This window comes from Tyto alba, unplaced genomic scaffold, assembly GCF_018691265.1.
Source record: "Tyto alba isolate M040663 unplaced genomic scaffold, T.alba_DEE_v4.0 Super-Scaffold_44, whole genome shotgun sequence".
Lineage (NCBI taxonomy): Eukaryota > Metazoa > Chordata > Aves > Strigiformes > Tytonidae > Tyto > Tyto alba.
Genome location: NW_024881320.1, coordinates 5761292 through 5781903, shown reverse-complemented (window position 1 = coordinate 5781903; position 20612 = coordinate 5761292). Strand labels below are relative to the sequence as shown.

The 20612-nt window shown below is 37.9% G+C and overlaps 1 protein-coding gene across 1 annotated transcript in view; it reads right to left on the bottom strand.

Annotated features, from left to right (window-relative positions):
• The window catches only part of TMEM132C (transmembrane protein 132C), a 219171-nt gene that overhangs the window by 17758 nt on the left and 180801 nt on the right, over positions 1-20612 (bottom strand). Inside the window, exon 5 of the mRNA XM_033008409.2 lies at positions 11893-12036. Within this exon, the coding sequence (XP_032864300.2) occupies positions 11893-12036 (144 nt within the window). The remainder of the gene's footprint in view (positions 1-11892; positions 12037-20612) is intronic.

The window sequence follows — 20612 nt, the reverse complement described above, 5'->3', positions numbered from 1 at the left end:
ACAGTACAATGACTGGCTCTCCTCTGTGAGTCCTGCCCACAGTAGTCTAAGGAAGTTTCTAACAGAAGCTGGAGATTCTATGAACAGTGATCTATCTCATCTCCTGCAGTATTTATGCTTTTACTATGAAAACATTTTCCCTCTGAAAGTGCTTTTTATCTTTGGCATCAGAAAAAGTGAGAGATGATGAAGGGAAAGCTTGCTTAGGCACAGCCTTTAAGTGATTGGGGTTTTTTCTGTTCTGCATAGATGATCAGCAAGAAGTTTTGCTTTTTATAGAGCTTTCTGATGCTATTTCAGCAGTTTCTTTCATTACTAAGCTGCATGGAGCTACTTTTCATTTTTTTAAAAATATTTTTCTAACTTTGCTCTCCAGATTAAAACCAAAATATAGAAGCTAGACAGAAAAAGACAGGGGTAAGCACAACTCCCTAGAGGTTTCTTCTTTGTCTTTATTTTTTCTGGCATTATATTTTTGTGCCCCTTTGTAACAAAGGCCATTGCCTTTCCAAATGACTTGGATAGCTTCTGTCTGCAACAAATCACATTTTATTGAGCTGACAGAGAAAACTACTGCCTGGAAATCAAGAGAGAGCCACTCCTGAATCACTACCTATGGCACTATGTGACTTTGTGACCTGGGGAGTGAATGTACCTTTCCATCTGGTAATGAACCTATTAGCTGCAGTGAATATTAAGGAGATTCCTGGTACCATAAGCAGTCAGATGCAGAACCTCTGGGTCTTCCTTTACTTACTACTTTCAGATTAAGGTCTTGATCCCACCATGACCTCTGTTTTGCAGAATTGCAAGATGGGAGCATGAGCTGCTTGAGGTCACCACAGAGGATGTGACAATGTACTGCCTTGGACTCTGCAGCCATAAAGGGGCTGTTGACACTTCTGTAAAAATATCAGTTTTGCTGGTTTAAATTCCGCTACACATTCCTGAGAAATCTTCATTCAGTTACTGGTGGAGGCAGACATTTTACAAAAGACAAATTTCATGTCAAATATAAGCTAAGATTATCTTTCAAAAGATGGTGAACTCAAAACACTGTCTACTCTGTTTTGTATCTGTTGTACACAGGAGTAAAAAGACAGACAATTATAAGACCTAAAAATAAACAAGTGGTACTGACTGTGAGTCTAGTCTAGTCTAAGCTTGTTCATTCTCTTGGTGATTTTTCACCTCTGGAGATACCAGCCCAGTCTCTGAAAGACAGTTCTGAAGCACAAAAAGAGACATTTTTAATATGGCAATCCTGTCAAGTTTATGAACACTGAAGATTTGTGAGACATCAGTCCATTTTCTAGGTAGAAGTCTGTGTGGTTTGCCCTTAATTAAACACCCTGAGGTTTAAAAAGTCTCAGAACTTTAAGACTGAACAGAAATGAGGAGATAAGATAATGGTAGCTGTCCTGCTTGTATTCATCAAGTTCAGAATCTTCTATTTTGGTGTGTAAACCCATTTACCCCTTTCTGTTATACTAATGTAAATGTTGCTAAAATATTCAAAGGTTACATAAATGTTTAAATATTTATGAAAGCACTTCTATGAGCAAAAAGATTTTTCCAGTATCCCTTAAAGGAATCTCATTTTCAATGAAAAAATTTACAGGATAATTAGTAAAGAATAGTGACGTTCAGCATTTTTCAAATATATGACACACCTACTATTTCAGCTCAGTATCATCACTCTTACATACCAGAAGGGCAATTGGAGCTCATGGAGGTTAAGCTTTGTGAACAAAGTCATTCATTCCATTAAAGAATACAGAGCTCCAGAATAATTTATCCAGTGAATATACTGACACATAATATATAGAAAATACTAGACAGTGATAATCATTCCACAAGCTTTTTGGATAATCCTTTACAATTTTGTAATATTAATGTCCTTGCTACAGGATTTCTTCTAAGATTTTTTTTTTTTTTAACAACATCCTCTGTAGAAAGGGAATTATCCCCTACTAGATTCTTGAGATTTTCAAGGAGGCTCTATATAGCTCTCTAGCCTTGATGCCAATTAAACACTATGGTTTTACACATAAAGGAAATCCTATGCTACATGAACATTAGGTGATAACAACTGTTTCATAAGAAGGATTTCAAGGCCTGGCTGCATAATCCTGAATAATCAATAACCTGCTACTGGAAAATGGAAGCTGTCTCAAGGCCCATATTATTCATTTTTCATGTTAGACCATTTAAGTCTGATAAGAGTTAAAGCTTCAGACCTGAGCTCTTCCATGATCTCTAGTATGGTATCTACAGCTTTGTGACACTGTTAGAGCAGCCTTTAAAATGGAAGCTTCCATTATAGGAGTTGTTAATTGCTAGTGTGCCTTGACTTCCCAGAGCCACCCCTGGTTCCCACTGACTACAGCTGGAGCTGTGCTCAGTGACTCGGAAAGTGAAGACAAAAGCTCCCCTCACAGGGTGAGCATAAAGGTAAATAAGACTGTCATCTTAATAAATTAAAAGCTTGATTTTTCACATTACATGCAAGAATAACCCTGAGAGTTGTTTTTACCTATGACCCACCAAAAGAAAAAGAATGAATTTGTTTCTTGAAATAGTTGAGGAATAATTACTCCCATTCTGGAAACAGTGATGAGAGAGCAGGGCAGGTATTACACTTTAATAACTGATTTAAGCCTCATTCTGCCTCTCTTAGAACTAACTGTCTGCAGTTTTCAATGGATAACACCGCTTGTGCCTTGGCGCTGCTTTGTGCTTGTAAACAGCTGCCACATTCCAAATGCGGTTTCAATCCCTGTGATCAGTCCTCAGGCAAAGTTCCCAGCAACCCACACTGATAACAGGGGGATGGAGGCCTGAGCGCTGAAGAAAGAGGAGAACTCCCTAAAATCAGGGCAATAGTTTAGAAGCAATTTGGACTCTCTGCTGAGAAGGGTCTGCATTTTCAGTATCAGCAGCCAGATTAGCGAAACTAAGTAGAAAACCCCCAAAGCTAGAAAGCATTTCTTAGGGAAAAGGCTGTACATTATCTAATCTCATTACAAAGATTTTGCTGGCAGCTTTGCAGAGCAGAAGCAGTACATTTAATTAACTGAATATCATTCACTACGACAGAACTGAGAGAGTAAAAGGGGCACAAAATGCCAGCTGAGACTGGAGGGCATCTATTTGCTCCCAAATGACCAGCTTTTCAAGCTGAACTGTAGCTGCACTGAGCCACAGGAGCTCTCTGCAGCTAGCATTATCACGTAAAACAAAATCTGTCTTGTTTTGTGCACTCTTGATTCAAGTGATTTCTGAAAATGGGGCTGAACAGACTTTGGCTCCTACTCACTAGGGATATGCTAGACTATATATGCAGCATGGCCCCAAGTATCTTGCACAGCAAATCAGGATCACAGGGTGAATGCAGGGACTTTTAATTCCATCTACACACTTTGGAGAGCAGTTGCACATTTGAGAATATCACAATGTTTATCATCCTCTAACTTAATATGTATCTAAAATATATAAATTCACAATGTGTAAATTACACCTATTGGCAGAAAAGGAAAGAAGCAAACTATAATTTCTTCTGACTGTGTTGCTCAAAAAGGTCTGGAGAAAACTGCTTATCTTCCCATCATATCTATAGCTGTCACAAGACTAATGTTATTTCTCCCATTTACTTTCCTGGTCTTGATCTTGCATCTTTGAAGTTGATTTTGAAGCACTTTCTGTGGAACTTGAGGCACAGCTGTTGCCATTCTGCTTTGATTTTTCATTTGGGATGTATAGGTTCTCCATACTGACATCACTAATGCAGGTAGTGAGCTAGGTGAAGGCATGAGATGACAGGGAAAGAAGTCTGCAAGGATATGGTTTAAAAGTTTCTTTAGCTGCCCTTGAAGTTTTTGCATATTATGTGATGGCAAGGTATTTACAGCTTTTATTGCTGAATTTAAGTATCTCAGACCATGCTAATTTTGAGTTTCAATTTCCACAGAGGCTGACTGCTTGGGGAGTAGTAGTATGCATTAATGATATAACATCTTCTGTGAAAGTGCCATGTATTGCTGGCCTATATGCCATATTTGCATCTGACAGAAGTGTGTGGTAAAGCTTCATTTTTCTAATGTTCCTCTGAAGTTTTTCTGCTCTACTGATGTATACTGATCGCAGTAAATCACAGGACTATGGAAAGTATGGAGGAGGGCAAGGAGGTGGACTTTCTATTTGCAATTCTGTTCAGAATATAACATAACCTAATAGATTTACCAGAAGAAAAGCCTATAAAGTCACAGGGCTTCAAAACAGCAAACCAATGGAATTTCCATGCTGTGACTTTCTTTCCTGTTTTTAAAGCTTTTCAGTTTCACACAAATCACAGAAGCACATAGTATCAGAAGAGGAAAGAGGAGCCGTCTGTGAAATAAGCTGCTGGGTTTGGACTCACAAAGCGATACAGCTTGTGCTTTCAAGGGCTTTCAATGCTACATTAGGGTGTGGTGAGTAGGAACTGTATTTGCAGTTCATAAGCCACCAACCATAAACTTCAGGAAGAACATTTTTGGTGGCCCTTGGGGGTATCTGCACCACGCAGTGGATTTGATGGAGATCTCATGCTTGTTCTGAGCCTGCTGGTGTGTCCCTGCAGCTCCATGCAGAGACCCTAGCTCAGGACCCAAAAGCGTAGCGGTGTTGGCTCTCAGCGTGGTGTCACATGGACAGAGCTTTCAGCTCCTGATCCTGGACCTAACCGAGGGAAGATTTGCAAGCCTGAGAATGAACACACAGGCACCTTACAAAGAGTAGTCCAACTTTTCTACGCTCCTTCTAGAAAGTTATACAGCTAGTTTATTTTTCAAAAGGTTAGTGCCACAATTTTGACTGTGTAGACTGAAGTATCTGAAAGAGGCACCAACCCTCCATGAGTAGCTGCCTACGTATTACAGTGGAGGAGGACTGGCAGTAGCTGCTGCTGTTTAAACTGACCCCTCCGTGCTTTCACTGAATCTTGCAGGATTGCCATAAAACCACAGAAGAGAACATTAGAGCATTACATTAATGTGACTTCACAGAATATAACCTATCTACTATTAGACCACATTGGGCTCCTGGAAACCTCATCTAGTGTGACTTTTCATTTTTCCCTTTGTTCTACAGGGTTGAGTTAGGAATGAGACCTGTTTTAATCAGAAGTTTATCCATCTACTCTTTATTCAGCATGCTCAGCTCTACAGCAGTTGCACCTAGCTAACAAACTCCAAATAGAGGGTTTTTTTTGACCTAAGTAAAAAATGAGTGATAAATCAATTGTATTATATTCACTGTAGGAGCTTTTTATTGGAAGTTATTGTTCTTCCTCAATCAAAATAGCTGGTAGGAACAAGCAGTTCTTTCTAGTCAGCCCCTTGTTTTTATTTTCTCCTATAACCTGCACTAAAAACATAATGCGAAGCCCTAAATCCTCCGAGTCTTGAAGGCTTTGCAATAAAGCCCCATACAAAGAATATATGTGTATGCTGAGGTGCAGAAATGCAATGCAAGTTTGGACGCTTACCCTGCCATATGTAGCAGGAGTTAAAATGTATGAGGGAAAAAGTAACGTGCCCATGACGTGCCAGGGTTTCTAATGGAATGAAATCTTCTGAAACTCTGCTTCCCCTTGAAATCACCATCTGCATCACACTTTGTCACAACCCACCACATCATTATCTATCTCCAGATGCTGCTGGTTGGAGAGCACAGGGAAGGAACCTTAGATGCCATGGGAAGCTTTGTTTTGAGCAGACTTTACTTTCCTCTGACAGATACTTAGGATATTCCTCATTTTTATATTTTGTCACTATACGTTACAATGTTTCACTGACCAAGTACAATTATCTCCAAGCTATGTTTAGGATCAGAAGCACTGATTCTCTATGAGATCAGTTCTGTAATGTTCATGGTATAACATTTTAATTTCAATAAGAAAAGGACCAGATCTTGAATTAGCTCTGCAAAAAGCAGCACACCAGATTTAGGCCCTTCCTTAACAACCTCGATCATCTCTATATCCTTTAGCAGTACAGTGTACCAGGTAAGGACAGTCACACCCTGATTCCGGTCTTGACAGACCGATGTATTTTGGCACTAGCACTTTCTTTAATGTAGCACCTCACAGCCCTCTATCACTCCAATGTTTCTGTCATCACCTGTCCCCATCTCACCATTCCCTGGGTGCCAGTTTTTCTCTCTCTTAGTTGCATGTCTGGAAAGTTCAAAGGGATCCAGGGACCACTTGAGCCCTTTCAGTAATTAGATCAGGTAGCAGAAGCTGATGCTGCAGCAGGACATTAACCCCATCAGTCCATCAGCTGTAGGGAGAAGCTGATACACATTCAGGTCAACATATTTACAGAGTGTGAGGACCTCTGCTCTCACTAACAGAATACCAGTCTTGCTTATGCATAGATAGCCACACATTTTTAGGCAGTGCTAATACAAATAAAGAGCAGGATAATTTCCCTTAGTGGCAGAAGCCTGATTTTGCATTATAAAGTCTGGCACCCAGTCCCTATACTCGGAGAACAAGGGATCATGTTGGCCCAGTATACAGCCACTAAATTAAGTCAGAGTAGGTATCCTTCTATTTGGTGCCTAAACAATATGATGAAAGGGCATCCACAGATCTTATTTTTGTTAAGAATTTTTTTTTTTTTTTTTTTTTGTCATGGAATAGCCATGGTACTATGATGAAACATTAAGAAGCCTGAGGGACCATCCCCATATCATTAAAATTTCAGGGTGAGCTTTCCTGATGGCTTTAATGAGTGCAGGATTGAGTCTTAAGAGTTTGATTCTTTAATAGATGCCTGTAGCTCAGCCACTCAGCTTGGGACTGCACTCAACCTACTGGCAGAAAAATGCATAACTCAATTTTTAATAAAAATACCTATGGATGCTGCTAACTACTGGTTCCTCTGCCTACCAAAGTGAAAACAGTGCTTCTGTATTTAGTTTTAAAACACATTTCAAGTTTTGAAGATACTGGAAAGCAAGGAAAAGCAGTGAAATTTCTTTGTAGTTAAATAAACAACTGAAGATGTTGAAGTTTAGCTATTCATGTAAGAATGGGTATATTAAGAGAATAGCAAAGCATCATCTAAACAATGAAGTGCTGATGACTTCTCCTTAGTAAATAGGGTATTGTGATATGGTTCCAGATATACAATTTTAAAAATAAATTACTACAATTAGTACACAAGTATTTATCTCTTATGAATATGTCCATCTGTCAGCTTCTTTACTGCCAAACTGAGATGTTCCTGTATCATGTGTTACACGGCATCCAGACTGACCTTTAATCTGAATAGATGCACAAATGGACAGGAGACACTTCAACATGAGTTTATGTCTATTTAGTAAGAATTAATTTCATTTCATAAACTGTTTCCACCACAAATGGCAAAATCTCCAAAATGTTTATGAATCCTAAATGACTATTTCATACGAGTATGTTCCCTGATGTCAGCAGTATTCACAATAAAGTTACTCATGTGTGTAAATGATTACTGGATTGAGCATTTAAACAAGATCTGTAACCTTGACAGGTGTCTGTAAGTCCCATCACTACTGCTTTGAAAGTGTTGATACCAGCTGCAGTTCCAGTCTTTTCCAGCTATCAAGCTAGAGTTCAACCATAAAACCCCCTAGCCAGATTTTCAGTCCCCCAACAGTTCACTGTTGGTTTGACCTGGGATTTTGTTTCAAGTTACTGTGATAAGAGAGGGATGGCTCTGACACTGTCCTGGATTTTAGCTCCTAACAAAAATTCCTAACATTCTTGCAGTGGCCTTTACCCACAGTTAATGTCATCCTCTGCTCATCAGTCCCAATGAAACAAAGAGCGCACTGTTCATTAACAACTACTGAGGGACATCTTAAAGGCAAGTTCTGTGTTTCTGTTTTCAGTGACAACCACAGCAGCTACATGTATGGACTAATGTTATCTGAATCAATGTTTTGATCTGAATATATCTCAGTGCTATTGGTTCCATTTAAAAATGAAAAGAAACTAATAAACAAGGTCTTTAGAGTATGGTTCAAGGCTAATACGCTGAGACTAGTATCCAGCTTTTAACTGATCAACTATAAATAACAGCAATACAGTAACAACACAATACCGTGTATACAGCATCCCTTCATATAGCAACAGGGTAAAAGCTAGTACAAGAATGAGGAAGTATAAACCCAAAATGTTTACAGTAACTTCTGCAATACACATAGCACTGAAGGTTTTTGAACTCAGGTTATTTTAATGGAAAAAAGCCATCCTCAAGTTCATAAGCATTAGGAAGAATTTTCAAACTGGAAACATCACAAGGTATTGTAAGTCTCCTGAAACTGCACTGCTCTTCACAGCATGAAACCACATCTGTCCTAGCTGCCAGGTGACCTGGGAACCTGCAGCAGCATTTGCTCTTGAGCAACCTGCACAAAGGCACCAGCAAAAGCAGCCACGGTCCAGTTGAATTTCAAGGAGATGAAAAACTGCCTAAGTATGCTACTGCAATTACTATGAATGGATCCAGATATATGGATCCTATTGGTAAATTCCAGCTTAGCAAAGTAAAATTTGGCTGTTGCATCATTTTTAGTGCCATAATAAATTTTGTGTCCACTTTTAAAAGGTTGGACCACTGTGTGAAGGTCTAGAGAATTCAGAGACTTTTAAAGTTCATGAAATAAACTGTAAATTTGGAAGTAAAGAGTTGAAAATAAGAGACAATAAAAAAATGTAAAAGGAATAGTCAGCAGATTAAGACAGGACACAAACTGCACCGAGCTGCCTCAAGACCACGCTTCTCACTGGGGAAACTTTAAACCTAAGATATATCTGCAAATAACAGGTAATATTTCCAAGGGGCTTTGTTACTGAGAGTAATGTAGTTGCAGCCAAACTAAAGGCACGGTAAAAATTAATATAAATAACCTTTTATCTGATGGACATTCGAATTGCTGGGCAGAAACATTGCCTTTAGGTTCTTCACATGAACCATACAAATGGACACTTATTTGGTGACTAAATATTACAAGCCAAGTGCTAACAGACACCAATCATCTTTAACTTCTAGACTAACTCTTTTACGTTTGCCTGGATCCAAAGTTATCAGAAATTCCACACAATTGAAATCAAACAAAAATACCTGTGTATACCTCTATATGATAATATGCCTAAATATCAAATACCTTTCATCAATAACTCTTTTTTTTTTTTTTTTTTCGTAGTTTGTGGTTTAAATTAATCTACAGGCTTTCATACTTGTAGACAAGTTTTGATTCTGCTATGACAAGGATGCTCCAGAACATGAACTGTAAACACACACACATTCTTTGCTGAAGATACCATGATCTTTCCCCAACAGATATAATTTACGATGATTGGACTTTTGTCTTAAACAGAAAGGTTACTCCCAACAAGGTCTCCAAAAGAGTATTTTACAGAGGAAGATCATATATTCAAATAATTTAACGTAAAAATTTAATAGGGAATTTTAAAATTAATTACAGATGAAAGGCCTTTGTGCTCCATTTGAATCTTTCTGAGTGCTTTTTAAAATTAGAAGTAATATGAACATGTCATTTTGACTTGAACTCCAAACTTTATTTCCCCTTGTAAACAAATTTCCTAGAAACTGGAACATTATAGATTAAAAAAAGCCCTTTTTCCTTTATGATGAATGAGATGATAAAACCTTTTTGTTCAATGCCTTTCATTGAACTCTGTTTTTTTAACTAGCTGTATGTTTTATAACAGTTAGCACTCATGTCACAGATGTATTCCTCTAGACATTCTGCATATGTTTCTAAATACACAGAAGATTGTTTCTGTATTCATCTGAGCAATTTCAAAACATTTCTGAAGAGAAAGAAATTGCATCTGAAAAATTTCTCTAGTCGATTCCAATAAACACTGTGTGCTAGCCTCCAGTTATTTGTTTCACTTCAACTTCAGAGTGGCTAGACAGGGAGGCTTCTAGAAGCCACTTAAAAATGTTCCGACAGTGCAAACAGGCTCCATTTTAAGCAACACTTTTAGTGGAGATAAATTATTTCTGTAGAAAATAAGAGAAGAGCACAGCAGGGTCCCAAGTGCTAATCAAAGGACATAGTTCTCCAAGAAAACATTCTTTCCAAACAAATTGTTGAAGAACTGCAATAGTCCAGGCTGTACTGTAATTACTGAAAGAACACTTTCTTTTTTTTTGTAAGAATTGGGAATTTCATTTCTCCTTGATCAATATAATCTAAAGCTATAAAACCCAGAAGTCATTTTTGCAGAGGGATTTTTATTTGGGAAATCATTGTGCTGTCATTTTCCATTCATCATCTGGTGATGTATAGCAGATGCCCATCAGATATGTTGGGTTGTTTTCCTGACTTGAGTCTTCCTCTGAATGGAAGAACTTAACACTATTCATTTTCACTGTTGGAAAGAACAAATCTTCATGGGGCTGGAATTATTTGGTGAAATTTTGTAAGGTGTTTAAGCAAGATGGCTAATCTGGATGATCACAGAAGTCCTTTCCTGATTTTATGTTTTTAATTTCTGAATGCTATCTTGTATTTCTTCAAACTCAGGAATGTGGTTTCCAATAACGTTACAATCAGGATGATCCCTAAACTAAATTACAGCTTTTACTTTGATTTGTAGTTCGGTGGTTACCTTAGGAAAAAGGTTAACAAAAATACTTTGAGATTAAAAACTCTGTAAAGCACCTGATATATGGGAGCACTTCAAGCTCCAGCAAATGGGAGAGATTTGTTTGACTCTGAAGGATCCACTGAAAGCAGAAAGCTTTCCGTAAAAGTCTTCTATAATGGCTTTATTAGTTCAAAGTATGACTATTTTTCCCACCTACTTGGTTAATGTATAATAAATATTTCTACATAAATTCTACAAATGTGCACCAAACTATTGGATCTTGCAAGTTCACAGGAGTTTTGTTTCTTTCCATGAACCTACAAACTGATCTGACTGTAATACATAATGCTGCGGCATTACTATTGGTATGCTATATATCCAGCAGAGCTGATAACCTATTAAAGAGACCTAAAGAGTATCATCACAAAGCCCACTGTACTATATGCTGTAAAATCATACAACATAATAAAATCCCTATTTAATAAAGCTTATAGGCCAAGGTTAAAATCACCTCTGCTCAAAGACCATGCACCACGAAAGTCCTGTGTGGAAAGTATAGTGGGATTCATGCAGAGAGTTCTCTTTGTACTGACTCACTACACAACTATAAATTTCCTTCAGGGCCTTGACTACATATTCACAGCAGAAATAGCTGTGTTGCCTTAAGACAATACTATCCCACTGGTATGTGTTACTGTGTGACATTAAGCTGCTAGTGCTAAACTGATGGACCGATCATGTGAATGCTTTCTAGTCACTTCTGTGCAGAATCAAGTTTTTAATTCAAAACACCTCTCAGCAGAATGTGTAGTCAACCAGGATGAATTTGCTTTGCAGTTGCTGGGGAACGCTCATCTAATACATTCCACTGATGCAGCTGTAGAGGTGATAATCACAGCTGGAAAGGTGATAAGAAACATCTGGAGAGGCAGTACTAACAGAAGGGCTGTTTTTGTAGTGAATGAACTCTGTCTGCAGAGGACATGAGGTGACATTACCAAGACATGTTAAAAATAGGACACAAATAAAAATTAAATACTGAAATTATACTGAAACTCAGTGTGGTGACTGTACTGTTGCATCTAACCCTTTCTCTCCTTAAAAATGCCTCTCTAATAATACTACTGTTTCAAAATCATAATTTGTAGGAGTTGATTTAGTAGTTGTTTCCAGGCTATTATCCTTTTGTGTATAAAAAGACATGAAATTTCAGAAGCCAATATGCGGCATGAACTTACTTTAATGACGTCTTCATCAGAGGATTTGCATTCAACTGATTCAGAGATGTCTGTCACAGCACTGTTCTCCTCAATGGAGACCACTTTGATGGGCACTGCCACTGTTTTTCCTGTGAGAATTGCAGTGTTCAGAATTTCCGTGTCCTGTACACAAAACAAAGCACAGTGCTGTTCAGAGACAGCTAAGATTTCCAAAAAGCAAGCATCAGCTCTTCAACTGGACTTACACTCAAGAAAGATGCATTAGTTCCCAGTGGCTAATGATCTAATCTCATCTTCAAATAGGTGTAGCTAATTAAAATATAGTAAAACCCAATATATTTTAACTAATAAAGTCAGCTGCATTGCACACTGTTAAATAGAGAGCAACATGAGCGCAGCTAAATTCAGTCCAGTCAGGCACACGTCACAGTTACCTTCTACTTTGCAAGTATGTGGGGCTTTTCCAACTATTTACCTTCCAAAATATGAGTTCAGGGTTTTTACTAAACTGGATTTGATTGACAATGTTTGGGACAGGATACAAGAGCCTCGAAAGTAAAAATATTGCTCTTTGAATCTAAGCCCACTGCAAAAACGAGGCCTCTCTGTGAACTTTATATCTGGAAGTGTTTCAATATTATGTAATTTCCTTTGATATGGCAAATGAAGCAATGTAAGGAATTCAGGAGTTAGTGTTGATATTAGCTATAGGGAAAATAACAAGGAAATTTGAAGTTTGAATTTGGGTTGTGGCATATAAAAGCCTTTCAATGCACCATTGACTAAACTAACTCTTCTAACTCCTGAACTGTTTCAGCATCACTGTATTCCTAAGATTGCCATGCAGGAAGAACTTTGAAGTTTTCTCCATCTTTTCAACTTCCAATTACATAAAGTGAATAAAATATTCAGCAAATTCCTCAGCAAAGTCATGAGGACTGCAGCCACTGATGTCAACAGCAGCAAAATGGGACAATGATGCTGTTGATACTGCTTTCAACTCAAGTTTAGTGAGTTTTAAATCTAGGTCAGATTTTCTTTTCATCTTGCAACTTGTTATTTCTCAGGTTCTCCTACAGTTCTCATAAAAAATCCCTTTCAAACTTAAAAAAAAATGTTAAAAAAGAAATGTTGACTGTTCTAGAAAAGTAAGAACCCTAAATAATTCCTATGGCGTATATGAAAACAAAGATACCCCACACAGTAAATCAGAGCCAGATTTATAAACAACATTATTGGAAAGACTAAGGGCATACTCAGGAACTCCTGACTTTCAAAGGTAGAGACCACCCCCCAGCTGTCCCCCACATAAATTCTTCGTTGGCATTTTTCAGCAACAGAGTGCTGTAGTGAAATGCATGGCTTTCGGAACTTAAATTCTGTCATCCAAAATTGAAAATTTTGTTCCCAAAAGTATTTATTTCCATGTACTGGCATTTTGATAAGTCCAGAACAGATGCAAAGGAGCAGATCTCAATATCTGTGAAAAAAACCTTAGTAATGAACTCAACTACTCTTCTGCCTGCAGAATTCTGAGGAAAGAAGCATTGAATAACCCACATAGGTTCACCAAAAGGCAGGTTCAACGTATTTTCTGCTGTGTATTTGGCTACTGCAAGTGCTGTATGTCCATTGAAAGTAATCTTTTCCCTCAATCCCTTCAAGTCTTATTTTTTGTGACTCTGAATGTTAAACACTGTGAACTAAGGACTCCGGGGCAAAAGAGCAGCAAGAGAGTTTATGGAAGTGACAGGACATCTTTGTAGGCTATCTCAGCTCTGCTTTGAAATGATTGTACTCAGATCCATTTTTTCCTTAGCTACTGATATAGAAATCTAATTTTAAGAGATATGTTCAAAGGAAGAGAAATCCCATAAGGAGAAACAAATTTCAGATATAAAATATACTCTGATTTACCCATATTTGCATTCAGTGGTAAATTATGAAGTTCAAGGCAAATCAAAAAATCATATATGTACAAAACAAAAAATAAACAAGCCTTGCACTTCTGCCAAGAAGATGAAAACAAAGACCTGATTATGCAATGAGGTGAAACTTTTGTGCCACAAGCAGCAGAGTAAATTCATCATTCAGGTTTAACTTGCAACAAACTGCCTGGGAGTCACTTGAACTCCCTTCAGCTCAGATTTGCTCATGCCGGCAGCGTTGAATAATCAGAGACCTCAGCATGAAGTCAAATATTAAGAAAAATACAGGAGAAATGAGAAGCCCAGCAGATAAGGCCACATGGCACTCTGACCCACATGAGGATCCTGTCTTTCTGATTTCCCAGCCCTGCATATCACCAGGAGAAGACCAGCTGCTTAGTTGGCTCTGGCGTTACTACTGGCAGTCTCACCATCATCCAGTGCAACAAACTAAATCATGTTCGTTGTACCACCAGCCATGGCTGCAGCTAAGCACTCAGCCTACATCACAGCACCATGAGAACACTAGAGGACAGAATTAAAAATCAGTATTGGAGATGGGGTTTGAAAAAATGGGATGTAATAAAGTTAAATGTAAGTTTATTTCTCGTAGGAAAAACTGATCCTATAAATACAGGACAGAAAACATTCAACAGGAAAAACTGCTCTCAGAAAAGCATTTGGCGACTATAGTAGATCACAAACTGAACATTAGTCAGCAGTTGCATTCTGCTGTGGTTAAAATACAAAACCAAACCAACTAAGGAAACATCCCACAGTAAATAGTATAAAGAGGAGTAGCACCTGTAAGATGTGAGGTACTACTACTCAGCACTAGCAAGGCCTCAGCTAAAGGACTATGTCTGATTTTGAGAACTATACTGCCAAGAAAAACCTTAATTGAAAAGAAATTAAAAAGAACAAGAAGAATAAATCAAAAATTAGAAAATAAGATCTGTGAGGAATGACTGAAAGAATTTGGATTGTTTAGCCTAGAAAAGATTAAGGTGAAAGATTATTACTGTCTCCATATACATAAAAGTCTTTAAAAAAATTAGGAAGAATAAACTATTTCCCATGTTCATGGACAGGGCCTGAGCTAATGGACTTAAACTGCAACAAGGAAGAGTTGTTTGACATTAAGGCAATCTTTATAATAAAAATAATGATAGCAAATTGATGGAATAGGTTGTCTGGGGCAGAAGAAAATGCACAGCCTAGTCTAAGAGATCTTTGAAGAACAGATTATACACCATTCAGAAATAATGTTGGTTCTTCGAGTCAGGTAGAAGAGGAAAGGGAGCAGATGGCCTCTTGTGGTTCCCTCCACCCCTGTATCTTAGTAGTCTCCAGTCTTTTAAACCTGAATGATAACACAATAACATATCTATCTTGTATTTGAAATAACTCTATTCTGCTTCACACATTCCAAATGATATGATCCTTCTTCACTAGAGAAAAGAAAATTATCTATACTTTTAAAATGAAAAACCTGACATGCAATTGTGACTGACATTCCTGCTTTCTGCACTACATAGAGCATAACTGATGTACCAATTGTTAAGTAATAATCTGACACTTCTGTTTCTTTCTTTCCAATAGGTCATTATTGGTGTATCTGATTTCTAAGTGGCTTTGATATAAAGCCATTATTACAAAGGTCAAAAAACCTTTTCCAATTTCTCAAGACCTTTCTGGAAAGATGACAGAAGATTTGGCTACTGGCACATTATCAGCAATTAGAAACCTCAATCTTTAGCCCTTTGCTAATGGTTTCATTAAAGGAAGTAGTGTGCATCTGAATTAATACATTTTGATTAATTACTTCAGAGATGCATCCGCCCCCAAAATTGTAAAAGGCTTTGTTTGTTTGTCATGATAAAGGGCTAGTGAAATTTTACATCCCTTCACTGTAGCCCAATATGAACTTTAAAAATTTCAAATCCATGATGTGCACAAAAGAGATGAAACATATTGCAGATATTATGCAATGGCTTCATAGCTAGTACCATTACAATCATTAGAGATCCTTGGCATTGGGAAGTAATCGGTAACCACCTAGCTACAGCTTTGAGCAGATGGAAATCTTCATATTTCATCTCCACTGAAAGCAGTCATAACTCATTGGTATTACACAGATTAAGAAATACTGAAGTGTAAGTAATTTATATATTACTATGTTAAAAGCAATTTTCAAATCTGCCACTTCCGTTAGCCCGTAAGAGCCCTATGCTATTCAAATATGATATTAAAAAAAACCAAAACAAAACAAAACAAAAAACAACCAAAGAACTAAGTCTTGATTCTATTGCCTGTTTCAAACTAAAATAGAAAAATGTGTCTGTATTTCTATATATGGAACAGCCTTATGGCATAATGTCTGCCTTCTCTGTGTTTCCTTTATATTGCTGCAATGAAGCCAAAGGCTTTAATGTAACAGAGAATTGACCCATTGTCTGCACCCATACACAAGCTGTTAGGCAGAAGACTCTAAATAATGTATGAAAGGATCCATGGACCAAGACTCCTCAAAAGCTGAACTGAAACTTATAAACATAAAAGGAACTTAAATAAAATTCAGACTGTCTGCTCTGCAATACTAGGTACTCTGAGCATGCACCACAGAAAAGGGGGCTCTGATTCAGCACCCAAAGCAGTTTCCCTTGCATGCTGCCACCTCCTGTAATATCCTTGATTATCCACTGATAAGCAGAAATAATAGTTGAATCTATAAGGATACGTCAAGCAACATTAACAATTGTTCTCACATCAGAACATGAAATATGATGGCTGGTATAGGTGGTGATTTTCACATTTTCTTTTTAAACACAATATACTATCCTGTTTGTAAGCTAATCTGGGAGTACATAAACAAGATTAGTAACAAACCTGTAGAGAGACTAAGAACTCAATTTAAAATGTAGGCACTTTTCAAAATCACAATATCTTGGCCATTTCCACATTCTTTAATTTTTAAAATCCCCCAAGAACTAATCTACTTTCTGTGCAGGCAGCAACTAAAGTTTTAGAATCAAATTTATTTTGTGTGGCAAAAAACTGAAAGCATCTGATAGCAATGTTTGGACTTGTTCCAAATAAATTCAAACATGGGGAAAGTAGTGTAAAGTAAATTGGAAAAACAAACAAACAAAAAAAAAAACCAAACCAAAAACAAACAGAAAGAAGATGAGTTATAAGCAAACATTAATATCCAGGTTGGAAAGAAGTTTCTATAAGTGTGTTACAAACTCTGAAAAAGCAAGGGTTGTTATTTCCAAAGTTGAAATAGAGAACTACATGTATAATTCTCATTGACACAGAAGGGAGATTTGAGCTCTGAACCTCTCTGGAAGCCTCAAACTGTCTTTGCAGCACAATGACCAAATCCCAGCAAAATCCAACTTTGCAGAGACAGAGCTGGTTTTCTTGTAAGAAGAACTACCTACAAACTCCCAATTAGGATGTTTCTTTCCAGTTATCAGGGCATTCCTTCATTGAATACAGCATATGAAGAAAATCCTTACTATTTAAACATATTTAATTATCAAACAGTAGCATTAAAGAACTTTTTTCGTGTTCCTCTAATGGTTAGAGGAAGACTCTAGCAGTTAGACATAAGGCTATAATCAAAGGAGATACTCAGAAGGAAACCATTGGATTGTGTGCATAAGAAACTACTTTGAAAAATTACTGGTAAGTTTTAACTTCTAACTAGATCGCAAATATAACTGAGTAAATGTCTTCACCCAACATAGCATCTTCATTATCCACTAAGAAAACATCTACTGTTTCGTAGCCTAGACTGAATCTTGTGTACCTGTCTAGCTTAAATCAGCACTACATTTGCTTGCTCAAAATCCCAAACTTTTGCAAAGGACCTGAACCATCAGACTCTATGTCAGGGACATAAATTGTACCTCCTCTACACAAACCTTCAGCACACTTCAGTGATTTCAGAAATGAAGCCCTGAGGTCACAACCTGATACATACTATAGATAAAGAAATGTTTATCTTCTGACATATGAATGCAGCAAGCATGGTATGAAATCTTCATAGCAGAAGCCACCTCTACTGTTCATCCTCCCTCCCCATTAAACAAAGAAAGTAAGAGGGCTGGGTGGCTTTCACACCTTTATAGCTAAGTACTTGATAAGCTGTGACTCAAGTGCAACTAGTTAGGACAAATGGGTACTCCTATCCATTTTCCTGCATTCTTAAAAAAAAAAAAAAAAAGTAATCAAGAAGCCCACAGGCACAGGCTAGAACTGGTGAATTTTATCAACCTAGTGGTTTGGAACTCCTCTGCATGTGCCTATATCAAGTTACCAGAGTTACAAATCTTGCTATTACATTTGAGTAGATCAGGAAAACAATTACTTGGCATTTCAAAGAGAAATGGTGAGATAGGAATCAAGCAGGGGGTCAGACACTACATTATATTCCACTGGACTTCTGTGAGACCATTATATAGAATCTGATGCAAGTATCACCACTCTACAGGAATTCTCTGAGCTTTCCTGCCTGGAGAGGATGTTACGATCCAGAGTACCATAAACTTTCATTCATGCTCTGCTATTGGTTACATCAGGGTTAATTTGGATAAAGTCCACTAGCAGTCATATTGGTCTAAACATTTTCTTCCACAGCTGCACTCATTGTGCTACTTCACAGAAAACTCAGTAGAACTGGTTTTCAGAAAAATCAGTACTTTTTTCAAAAGGGGAAATAACATCCATAAAGGTAATGTGTTCTAGCCAGACCTGAGAATAAGTGTATGCTCACATTTGGGCATTTGAAGTTAGGTAACACCACGGTTGACTCTGCAGGAATCTCACGTTTTATTCCATCCCTGTTTCAGTCAGAGAACTTCTACCAATGTCAGTGGGAGCTCTGTGCAAAGAGCAAGAATACAGAATACGAGCCTTAGTTGCTTGAGTTTAGCTGAAGAGCAAACCTTATGTTCATCCAACCTCTCAATTGTAAGAAGGCAAGCATTCAGCCATGACTAATTTAGGAACTAATTCAACATTAAATTGTGGCAGAATGAGGAAGCAAAGTGACAGCTGTTTAATTAAACTCTAAATCCGATTAGATGGTGTTATCAAGAGAAATCCATGGGAGCCTGAGGTCATGAGAATGGTCCTGTTTACAGGCTGAAAATTCTGTAAGTGGAATCTCATAGAATGATGGTAATCGTAGCTTAGCATTAAGATTTCTCCCTCATACAAACATACTACCTCATGAGTAACAAACCTATGCTGTAGACCTGAAGGAGTGGCACAGAAAAGCCAAATATGTTTTAAATTGTAAGGAAAGTTTCTTGAAAAAGTTTGTGGAAAAGAGACAGTTGGACACTGTCTACCTTAAAATCAAGCCGGTATTTGTCTTACGGAAAAAGGACAGAAACAGCAAGCCCTTGCATGCTGTTGACAGCACTTGAATCAGTGGAGACAATGCCTACGCAGGAGAGCTCCAGGAGCTGTACTTTGCTTCCAACTATTGTTCAAGCCATCATCCTTGATGAACAGTGACACCCTGGCAACACATTTACAAGAGAAGAAGGTGGAGAAGTGGGAGATACAAAGTGAACTCCACATATATCAGTTGCAAACACCATAAATAGTCTACTGATGAGCACTAAGTTACGCATCACAACTTTCCAGGGCACCCTAGAGTGATGTGCAGAGCTGTACTGCACTGACGACAACTGTTATGCTGATTTCTGAGTCTGGTAACACAATGGTTGTAGATTTGAGTTATTAATACTACTCAGATTACAGCTGATTAACGAAATAACATTGTTAGGCAGCAGACTGTTTATCTACATAATCCTATGACTAAAAGTAAATTATACATTGTGCTTTCTACCAACTGGATTCTCTGACACTCCACATTCACAGACAGTATATACAGGAAGGGAAAGAAGCTGACATTCTGTTTTTAAATTCTTAGCATACACTTCAGAAGAACAAGAGTGTTTCTGAAAATATACCGGGGCACATAGAAATTAAGGAGGTGGTTGGTGACAGCTAACATGGCTTCACTAAGGGCAAATCATGTCTGATGAATTTGGTGGCCTTCTATGATGGAGTTACAGCATTGGTGGACAAGGGAAGAGCAACTGGCATCACCTACTTGGACCTGTGCAAAACATTTGACACTGTCCAGCATGACATCCTTATCTCTAAATTGGAGAGACATGGATTAGACAGATGGACCACTCGGTGGATAAGGAATTGGCTGGATGGTCACACTAAAATTAAGGACAATACCTGCCCTGAAGAACAAATAATGCAGAAGTCAAACACAGATAAAATATGTCTTTCATAGAAAGACCCGAAGGTGGACATTGGCATTGTTCTGTCCCTAGCATGTGTGACATTTGTTTGAAGACCTTGATCAACATGATGTCTGTGGGTCTCCAGAAGTCTCAAAGAGGTAAACAGAGCAAATGTGGAAACAGGGACATAAGGAAGGGACTCAGACTCCTATTTCTCACCTCCCAGAAGAGTGGCTTTGACCATCAGAACACAGGTAAAGCCCATCAGTGCACAGGCTAGTCTGGGGCCCCTCACCCATTTATCGCGGGGCTGGACCACTGCAAAGAAAACAGTGGCAGATTCCTGGGGCCATAAGGAGAGAAAGAAAATGGTGAGCAGCTGGGATGGGAATATCTTGGGCCCAGCACAATCTTCCCTGTAGTTTTTGTGAACCATGTAATTTATGACAAAGATCTGAGTGTCTTTTAAAAATGGGAACTCAGTGTTCTGCAAATGCAATGTCTTTTTAATCAATGATCTTGTCTCTGT